Consider the following 10,930-nt stretch of genomic DNA (forward strand, 5'->3'; position numbering starts at 1 on the left):
GAACACCGTGAGTATCGGCGACGAGCACCAGCGAATTGACTTCAATCAAATCCTTAACCCCAGCCAGCGACTCATGGGAGTCAACTCTTACGAATCAATCGGGATATAAACGATGACAATGGACCATGGTGTGGAATGTGTAACTGCCAGCACAATGAGTAGCGTCTTAGTACGTTGCACGAAACGGGAAAAGATGGACCCTGTCGGTGAAAGATCGTAGGGCCCCGCTTCAAGCAACGATAGTACAGGTAACAGTTACGGCAACATCAAGGTACTTGAAATCGTAGCCTACGACAGGGAAACAAGGTGACAACTACCAAGGGAACGACGACAGTTCTGGAAATCCTTGTAACGAAAACAACAACACTGGAAATGATGTGTGTGGAAGGGCATTAGGTTTGGTGTAAGCGACGCCAGAAAAAATAGCAATATGGTAGCTTGTAAGGGAAACTAATCGCTTCGTCTCTGTCTCTGTTATGTTTAATCCTGATGCTTCTTGAAAGCAAACCTGTTGTGGATCCAACTGATGGCAAGTCAAAGGAAACCTCTTATGTTCGTTGGGGTGCAAACTCGACCTTGTGGGACAAGTGTTTGACATCGACCTTTCTTCTGTCATTCTTGATAAATGTACCCTGTGAGGAGAAAATTTTACGTATCCCCCTCCTTAGTGGAGGATTGTTACCTGTTCGAACTCGTCAGAGTGGCGCAACGGTTAGCGTCATTTCAGCAATGAAAGCCAGGAGTGTCTACGAGGGGATTAACCCGCTATATTAACAACTGTTATTGACGTTAAGGTTAAAAAAAAAAGATCGAGGATCCACCAGTTGTTCGTGATTACCCTCAATGTGCTACCCGAGGAACTTCCAGGATTATCTCCACAACTGCTAGTTAGGATCTCAGTTTGACCTCACGCCAGAGACAGTTCTAGCTACTCGTACTCCTTACCGTCTTGCACCAGGAGGGTTGCAGGAGCTGTTTACTCAACTACAGGAACTGTCTGACAGGAGTTTTCGCTTTAAGGAGCTCGTTATACCCATGAAGAGAAGCTTTTTCGTATGTTTACTAAGTATCAAGAACTCAGCAAGGTGATAGTTGAGAACCGTTTGCCTCGACCTTGCATTGACAACCCGTTGACCAGTTGGGAGGGTCAGGTCAAGCCCCCCCCCCATTCGAGGATTGTTTAACGCACAAGCTATTATCAGATGGAAGCCCAAGGGGAGAATGTTCCTGGAACGCCATATCGAATGCAATGCGGCCAGTGCGACTTTGAGTTAATCAACACACCAGCAGCTTTATGGACCACATGAATCGACCGTGTTTATCGGTGACGTTTTGGATCATTTCCAGGAGAAAGAAACGTCATGGGCGGCATTTGTATCTTATTTTAGAGCTCCTGAAGGATGAGCCACTCCGCGCGAAGTCTGGTTAAATGTAACTACTGGGTTCGAGAGGTACATTTTTGACCATGAAATAAAACGAAGTGGAATACATGTGGATCTCGCTACGACCCATTCAGTTAGAAATTTATTGGCACCAAAGATTCGTTCGAGATACAACAACTTCTTGGTTTCGCTAGATGCTATCGCAGATGCATCGCGGAACTTTCGAAGGTTGCGCAGCATTAACCTTTTTAGCACAGCAGGATGCTGTGAACTCTTGAGAGAGACAAAACTGGAGAACGCCTCTTTCGGCCACTGAAATTTAACTCTACAATGCACTGAGCATCGTCTTCATCCGAGAGTATTGATGATCTAGTGATATACCATGATTGTTCGAATCAGAGTCCTAGTTACACACCGATGCAACACGAGAGAGTGGTGACTTACAAAATGGAGTTACAAAGAGGAACTGCACGACACACAATCTGCGGTGGAAACCGTGGTATTTGGATTTAAGTTGGAGGCATTACTTAGACGGTACCGAATGCACTACTTAGACCGATCACAAGGGCCTCCCGTGTACCCTTGTTTCGAAAGAGCTAAACGTGTGATGACATCGCTGGATGGAACTCTCGAGCGATTACAACTATGGACCTTAAACATGTATGAGCGTGTAGCTCACCGTTGACTCTAGCCTATCCGATCAGATTCACCCTGTTCAAACTGAAGCGCTGAAGAAAGAGAATATTCAAGTTGGGTCCATGCGGGGCATGGAGGAGCAACTTTTGGCAAGGTGGACGGTATTCGCTACTTCGTGGAACGAATGTGGATCCCACTGTACAGCCATACAAGGGAACTTGTGTTGAGTGAAGCACACCAGCCTCGATATTCTAATCATCTGGATTTTGGTGGAATATATTAGAAACTAAGGATTTTGTACTGGCGACTGGGCTTGATGACCTACACCGCGAAGCATGTGGACGACGTTTGGCTTATGCGAAAGCAAAGGTGGAACATCAGAAACCTTCTGGTATGTGTTAATAATCAGAAACACCCATTGGGAGAATTGGAATAGACTGCCACGGATTTTGTCACTGGTCTACCTATAACTCAGAATGGAAACAGTATCACTGGGGTGATCGTGGATTGTCTCACATGACCAGCGCACTTCCTTGCAATCAAGTAAACTGATGAGTTCCCATAGCTTGTGAATGTTCCACTGTGAGAGACGATTCTTAGGCACGAGGTGCCAACTTCTATTACCTTTGATTGTGATATGGATTTATACCCGATTTCCAGCAAGCAGTACACAACACCTTTGGCCCACGTCTGGACATGAGCATTATTTATCACCGTAGGGCAAACGGTCAGAGTAAACCCACCATCCTGACACTAGAAGACATGTTGCAAGCATGTGTGTGTGATTGGCTTTAGTAAGAGTTAGAAGGACATTTACCTTTGGTTAAGTTCTACTACAGCAGTTACCATTCAAGTATTTAGTCAGCTCTGTTTGAGGCATTGCGTGGGCAATAATAATGCCATCTTTGCTGGGCAAACATGGGCAACAACGTAATCACAGGTCCAGGACTTGTACTCGAAATTCTCGGAAAAGTTGCTTAAACCGGAAACTGTTTGACGGCAACGTGTGACTGTCAGAAAAAGCTGATAAGCTTAGGAACACTGGGAGTTCGCTGTAGGCGAACACGACATAATCGAAACTCTCACCCTAGGAGGGTGCGGTACGTTATGGACGACGTGGCAACTTAGCTCACGATGCGTTGGGACATTCGAATTTCTGGAGCGAATCGGTGACATGACTCACAAACTCGCGATGATATTTAGGCCTTGGATCTAAAGCAGTGCTTTCGGAGTACTTATCAAATTTCGGGACGAAATTTCTTTCAAGTTGGGGATGATGTGACAACCCGAACTCTCAGGGTTAGTGTTGTTTAGACTCGTGATTCTAACTTTAATAATTCGCTCATTTCACGTCTTTGATATATTAAGCTTTCGTTAAACGTTTTGCTATGATATGATTGTCGAGCGTAAGACGTGTTAGAATGTTTGAGTGTTTGGTTGGGCCTTCCTTAGTGTCGAGATTGTTATTAGTTGGGCCACCCTTGTAACGGGTCGCGTGTACGCACCTTGACCCACACCCATATCCCTTTTGTATTATATCTCAGCCCAAGACTCCCATTCCTTGTGCATGAAGATATGACCCCAAATGAAGCCCGATGTGCTTGGGCCCATTTTGGATATGTAATGTATACACACCCACATGATGTTCGCATATTATCAAAGCATCAGTATATTCGAAACCCTAGTTCTCTCCTTTTCTCTCATCAACGATCCGACGTCAGCACATTAGCAAAACCCTCTTCCCCTCTCGTCAACCTTCTTGTATTCGGGTACGTATGTGCATCATCTTATAGTTTATCACTCCATATTCATGAGTGTGTGCTTATGTGTGATTGTATTACATAATCTGGTATACTTTTTATAGATTAATTGAATGGGTTGCATGAGTAATGGATAACTTGGTATTCTAGTGCACAGGTTAATGCAAATCGGTGATGGCTAGGTAGTACTACTTGACATGTTAGGGTTCATATCGACAGACGTCGACTTACCTAATGATGATTATGTGTTTATAATGATTTGGTGTGTCAACATGAATGGTGTGAACGTATGTGCGTAACTGTATTCATGATGATCGATGATTAGAGTGTGGGGTTGTTCATTAATGGATTCTTTGGATGCATGGCTATGATAAACACGTGTATGAATCAGTTGGATTGTGGTGAATTGAATTATGAGGTGCATGACAATGATATTAGTGGATGATGACATTGAACGAACTAAGGGTTGCATGCTAACAGACATGTGACTTTGGTCCATATATGAAAGTCTGCATTTAAGTGCTTTAGTCCATAGTACATATAATGATTACTTTGATAAGTAGCACAAAGTAGCGGCCCATGTGCTTGTCTCATGATCCTATCAAATAGTGTTCTGCACATGTAGAAAGTTTGTAAGAACTTGCAAATCAAATTGATTATAGTGGGCCCAAATTAATAAAGGGTGTTGGACTAAACTATTTTATTAAAAGAAACATGTAACTAATTCATGGATGTAGAGCAATTAGATTGTATACTCGGTGTCCTTATTTAATTTGAAATGTGTGTTTGTTGAATTAAGGCAACATGCATATGATCATATGTTCGAATAAAATAAACAGAACATTTAAGCTATCATATATGTATAGGTTAAATTGCCATTAATTGATTGGTGTTATTCATTATATTAACAAACTACTATATATATATATATATATATATATATATATGTGTGTGTGTGTGTGTGTGTGTGTGTGTGTTAAATCAATGGTAATTTGATTGAATACTCTATGTAACGCGAGTTGGTTGTGGGCTTATGATCTTGCACATAAAATAAGAGTAATACACTTTGCGTTGTGTGTCATTTCATGCCTAAAACTATTACATTACATATTGGGTTGTTTGGACACTAGGGTATTGCAAAACCCTACTCGTATACTCATTTACATGACATTATATTTTAGGTCACGTGTAACGGGCCTAACCATTAATTAATGTTAGAAGCACATTATCTTACCGAGCAAATCAAAGGTGAGTTCATCTTTTGAGCATGCGTCCCGGTGGTTGGGACAGTCAGTGGGTATCCCGGGGAGGGATAAATCTTTTGGGTAAAACTGGGATGTTGGATAATATTCTCACTCTCTATCTCTTAAGTCCCATCTTTTGCTATCGTGGGTGGTAGCGGGGTATTAGTTGGTAGCGCTACTTAGGTTTGGCACCCTCACCCCATTCCCGAGAGAGGGCGGGTGTGAACTAATGACCCAGTCGGGCCCAGTGCTTTGATAGGAGCACTGGGGAACGGGCAAAACATACATCAGGATCCGTCTTGTTCAGTATCGAGATATTATCAACATTACTTTCGGATTTAAATTCAATGGATTAACTAAACACTTGGTAATCAACGTTTTTGGTAAAACTATGAACTCACCAGCGTTGTCTGACACACTTGTTTGCATGCTTGTAGGTTGTTAGATATCTTGCCTTGGAACTTGCTGTCTGGAGTAGCAGGAGTGGTCATGGGTCGACTGGAAGGATTTGTGTGATTGATTTCTTGATACTATATTTTGGTTTTGAAACTGTTTAAATTTGGTTTATCATTTGCTTCCGTTGAACATGTTGGTTTTCATTTAAACTTGTTGATGGTATTTTTATTAATAATGGGGATTTTATTTACAAACTTGTATGGGTTCAATGTAATTAGTGGCTCGTTATTGGTGCGTCACACGCCTAGCAGGGATTTTCCCTATGTGGTATTTTGGGGGTGTGACATAGGTCGAGGCATTTATATCCGCGATGATTAGGGGGTAACCGAGAAAGACACAAGGGATGGAGCGGTAGGCTAGTTTGTTTATAGTGGTATGGGGAATGAGTGGGTAGCATAGACATCCAAATACGCGGAGATGTGCATATGAGGGAGGTCGATGGTATAAGATTTGGGTGGGGGAAATGTGGTTAAGTAATTTGCTAGGTAGGATGTTAAGAAGATATGTGGCAACCTCTAGGGCGTGATGCCAAAACGTGTTTGGTAATGAAGAGTGGGCGAGGAGAGTCCGAATTATATTGTTAATGGACCGTATTTTGCGTTCGGCCTTTCCATTTTGGGACGAGGCATGAGGGCAAGAAAATCGAAATTGCATTCCCTGTTGTTGGCAATGTTGTTGAAACATTGTATTAGCATATTCTCTACCATTGTCACACTAAAATTGTTTGATTTTTCGTTCAAATTGTGTGTTTATTAAATTGAAGAATGTAGTGAAGGTAGAAGAAACTTGTGATTTATTAGACAAAGGGTATGTCCATAAGAAATTTGAAAAGTCATCAAGGAAAAGAATGTAATAACGGTGACCTCCTGTGCTTAAGACAGGGGAAGTCCATAAATCGCTGTGAACTATATCAAAAGGTAAAGTAGTAGCATTAAGTGAATCAACAAATGGAAGTCTAATATGTTTACCAAACACGCAAGATTGACAAAACTTAGGTTTTAAAGTACCACAATTAATAAAACGAGAATTTTTAAGTGAATGTAATAAAGTAGATCCTGGGTGGCAGAGATGTTGGTGCCAGGTGTCTTGAGTAATCGTTGTGAGGGCGGTAGGAGAGGTGAGCTTGGAGACTTGTGATGGATCAAATGTGTAGAGGTCCCCGGAGCTATTGCATCGTAGGATAAGGGTCCGGGTCTTGAGATCCTTCACCAAAAAACCATAAGGGTCAAACTCAATAGAAATTTGATTATCAGTAGTAAAACGACGGACTGATAATAAATTTTTAATAAGCGAAGGTGCGTAAAGGACTTGGTTTAATTTAAAAGGTGGGAGGGGGGAGGTAAAGTTAGGTAGCCTTGTCCATAAACGGGAATGGTTTTGCCATTTCCCACAATTATATTACGAATATTAATGCCATTATTAAAATAAGATGAAAGAGAAGAGTTGGGAGTCATATGACCTGTTTCGCCAGTATCCATGGTCCAAGTTTGATCTTGAGGGTTGAGAGACATTGCATAGAGTGCCTGATCAATGTTGGTTGGAGTGTAACTTGCAGCATATGATTGAGCAGGCCTTGGACCTAGTACACCTGAGCCACCACTGTTGGGCCGAAGGGCTGTAGGATAGGGGCACGGTGGAATGCGAGTCCACGAGTTCCAGGTAGGTGGGCTGTAACCAGGTGGAGCGGGCCATGTTTGAAACTGATTGGGCCAGGGATAATAGTTTTGTGTAGGCGCGAGGTTGTTGGTACCGCGACCCCAAGTAGATGACCCGCGGCCGCGTCCCCTGCCACGTCCCCGGCCGCGCCCCCTGCCACGTTCAGAAGTTTCGGTTTGTTGTTCTTGACGAGACGATCTTAATGAGTGTTGGTCAGTTGTTGCGGTTAGGGTTGTACCGGCAACTTGAGCGGCAACTTTAGCCTGATTGATTTTCCTTGTTTCGGCCATGCATAGATGGGACCTAGCATCATAGAAATCTGGTAAAGGTTTAGTTTGTTGAATGATCATAGTGATACCTTCATATTGCTCGGTGAGACCCGTTAGAAGTTGTAGGACAAGCTGCTCGTCTGTGATTGGAGAGCCCACATTCTGGAGTTGGTCGAAAATAACCTTCATCACCTGACAATAAGCCGACATGTTAGGGAACTGATCTAGCCTTGTACTAGCGAACTTCTTGTTGAGATCAATGGTTTGGGTTGCTTTATTGTCTTGAAACAGGTTGGCGAGAGCAGTCCATGCATCAAAGGCAGTGGTGTTCGGCTTCAAAATAGTGTGTAGAAGATCTTGGGATATAGTCCCGTATATCCACTGCAGAACTATCGAATCCAGACGTTCCCATGATTCAGTAGGCTTTTCTTTTTCCTTATCTTTATCAGAAGAAGTAGCAGGAGTGGTTTGGGGCTGAAGATGGTCGTACACTTGAAACGCCTTACATTGAATCTTGAAGAGTTCCGACCACGAAGTGTAGTGAGCGGTTTCAATGTCTAAGGTGATCGGGATGAGTTGTCGGATATTAGATACGGTGACTGCGGGGTGAAGAGGAGACGCCATGAGACAAGAAAAGGAGATGTTAATGTGTAGAGGGCAGCGGAGGTGTCAGTGGACGGCCGGCTGTGTGAAGAAAACAGTCGCTGGTTATAGCGACAGGCTGATCTCGTTGCTGACAGAAAGAGAAAGCAGTCGCTGGGTATTAGCGACAGACAGATATCGTCGCTGACAGGAAGAAATCTCGTCGCTGGGAAAGAAAACAGTCGCTGGTTATTAGCGACAGACAGATAGCGACGCTGACAGGAAGAAATCTCGTCGCTGACAGGAGGAAATCTCGTCGCTGGGAATTTGCGACAGGAATAATGTTGCAGACTTGGAGAGGAAGGTAGGGTTTTGGCTAGAGGATCGTAGGTTTAGGATGATATCATGATAGATTATAAACTCCTTGCCTCTTTCATTGATAATAATTGAATATATATAGGTACAATAACATCCCTATTTTAAGGATGAGATAATTATAAAATTATACAAGATACTATCTCTATTTTTATGTATATCCTATATCTAGTACAAACTTTCTCCTTAGTCATATTCTACATTGATAACACGTACGTGCGCACACAATCATGCAAAAAGATGACTAAGAGCAAACTAAGAATAAAGGAATTGCAACCTAATGAATCACAATAAATTGACCATCATGCTTAGGATACTGTTGTCTTGCTCAGGTAGCAAATCAATACATGGTTGCTACCATCCTCATTATGCCTGTAAATGAGCCGAACTAACACGAATACGGGTATGTTCGTGTTTGTTTATTTTACTTTAACCGAGCATGAACGTATCGAACAATTTTTTTCATGTTTCTTCATTAAGAAAATGAGTACGCTCGTGTTCGTTTAAAACTTAAACGAACAGTTCAGAAACGTAAACGAACACAAAAAAACTTATACGAACATAACTGAACAAATATCAACGAACACGAATGCACTTGAACAAACATAAGCGAACACTAATGAATATAATTGAACAAACATACTAAAATTTAATAGTTTTTCTATATAACTTAGTGATTCGTTACGATAAGTTCCATTGGAAAGTCCATTTTTAATTGCCAGAAAGCCAGAAGCCTAATTACTAATTAATTATATTTATATAAGCAGGTAGAAAGTCCTTTTTATATTTTTTATCTACAGACACACACACACACACACAAAGGTTACGAGTTGACTACAAAGTCTAAAATTCTTAAACAGTGTGAGAAGCCATAAGAGTATGATACGTGACAATTCTTAATAATTATGGCAAATGGTATAATAGTAAATTAAACAACTCCCGCAATATAAAACACTATCTACCTGCAAAAATAAAACACTTGTACATACATAACCAAAAACATCATGAATAAAAACACATAGTTGAAACGTAGAGAGAGAGAGAGGGGGTGTAGCAATACGTTACTCATATTAAAGATAAAAAACGCTAGTTATTATGGTGAATTTATTTAAAAAATACGTATAAAAATTTATTGACGTTTAAAAAGACGGTGGAGAGCATGTGTGTTCCTAAATTTAACTTTAAATTCTTAATCCAATAAATCAATCAATGAATTTAATACACATATTACACGATTGTCACTTCTTTAATCTTATCCATTAATTATTCTAATCTAAAGACTCACAACACCTCTTACACTTTTTAAGGAAAAAATACATTTTGTAGGAAAACCTCACCCTTATATATAGTGTGAGGTTCAGTGGGAAATCATAAAAAAATAGTGGGGAACCAAAAAATCTTGTAAAAGAACACACAAAATTCATTTTTACATGTAAAAAAATATTTCTTTTACCTAATATTTTATGAAGTTCTTGCATATAAACACATGTATAAGCCATTTTAATAAAAAAAAACACTTAAGCAATAAAAAAATACAAAAGAAGCTCAAAAAACTATAAAAAAGGTAAAAAACACAAGGTTTTTTTAACAAATTATTATTTTTTTAATTGAATGACTTCCACATGTATTTTTTGAACATAAACGTGTTCATGTTCACTAGTTTACTAAATAAACGAACTTCTAGTCAAACAATTCGCTAACTATTCAAGAACGTTCTGTTCATTTACAGGCCTAATTCTCATTAAACTGAAGGGTGTGGGGGCGTGGGTTGGGTCATGGGTTGCCACCTAGGATGGTTGTTTGAACGCCATACCACCCCTAGCTTAATCCACCATAGTTCGTGTGGATTGAACCATGACAACCACGGTCCACTTCCCCATGTTCCAAGATATGAATGTTATGTGATCTTATTTAATAATTAAAAATGAGATAATGGTTTGAGTCATAACCACATCATATAGGGGATGGTTTTGGATGATGGATAAGAGCAGAGTGATATGTAGGGCCGGCCCCATAGGCTTACCAATCTAGGCACGGGCCTAGGGCCACCAGAAATCAAGGGCCTCCAATTTTTAGTAAAGTTTTATATATTGTAAGGCTCAAATAAAAAGCAAAACTAAACCATGCTTTTTAATAACTGTAGTCTGTAGCAACCATCTACCCTCCACCTCATCCGAATTCCGTGAATCAGCGCCAAAAATACCTAAAATTGAGCCGCGGTCATCGTTCCTACCTCCTATCACAACCTGCTCTTTCGATTTTCTAGGTTATCGGCTATCACTAATGGTAATCACTCATGGCGTCGGGTCTGTCAAAATTGGAGGAGAATTTATGGGCAAAATTAGGGCTAATTACTAAACGTAGGTTAATTTTAGCTGCTATTTTTTCTATTAATCTCTATATGTTTTGCAAAAGAGCCTCCACTTCGTAGTCCGTTTAGGGCCTACAAAAACGTTAGAACGGCTCTGATGATATGACGCGGACATTAAGGGTTATGACCACACCTTATAGCATCTACTCCTATCTACATATATTGGTACTCAAAAGATGGCAAGATGCTAAAATTTTGA

General features: G+C 40.8%; 1 protein-coding gene across 1 annotated transcript; it reads right to left on the reverse strand.

Annotated features, from left to right (window-relative positions):
• Positions 1 to 6,409: 6,409 nt before the first annotated feature.
• Positions 6,410 to 8,411, reverse strand: LOC110922445. Its single transcript, XM_022166747.2, has 2 exons — positions 6,938 to 8,411; positions 6,410 to 6,681 (listed from the first exon to the last, which is right to left on the reverse strand). The coding sequence occupies exons 1-2, from the start codon at positions 8,025 to 8,027 to the stop codon at positions 6,644 to 6,646; spliced, it is 1,128 nt and encodes a 375-aa protein (XP_022022439.1). The 5' UTR covers positions 8,028 to 8,411; the 3' UTR covers positions 6,410 to 6,643.
• Positions 8,412 to 10,930: the final 2,519 nt, after the last annotated feature.

The sequence above is a fragment of the Helianthus annuus genome, chromosome 17, assembly GCF_002127325.2.
Source record: "Helianthus annuus cultivar XRQ/B chromosome 17, HanXRQr2.0-SUNRISE, whole genome shotgun sequence".
Taxonomy (NCBI): domain Eukaryota; kingdom Viridiplantae; phylum Streptophyta; class Magnoliopsida; order Asterales; family Asteraceae; genus Helianthus; species Helianthus annuus.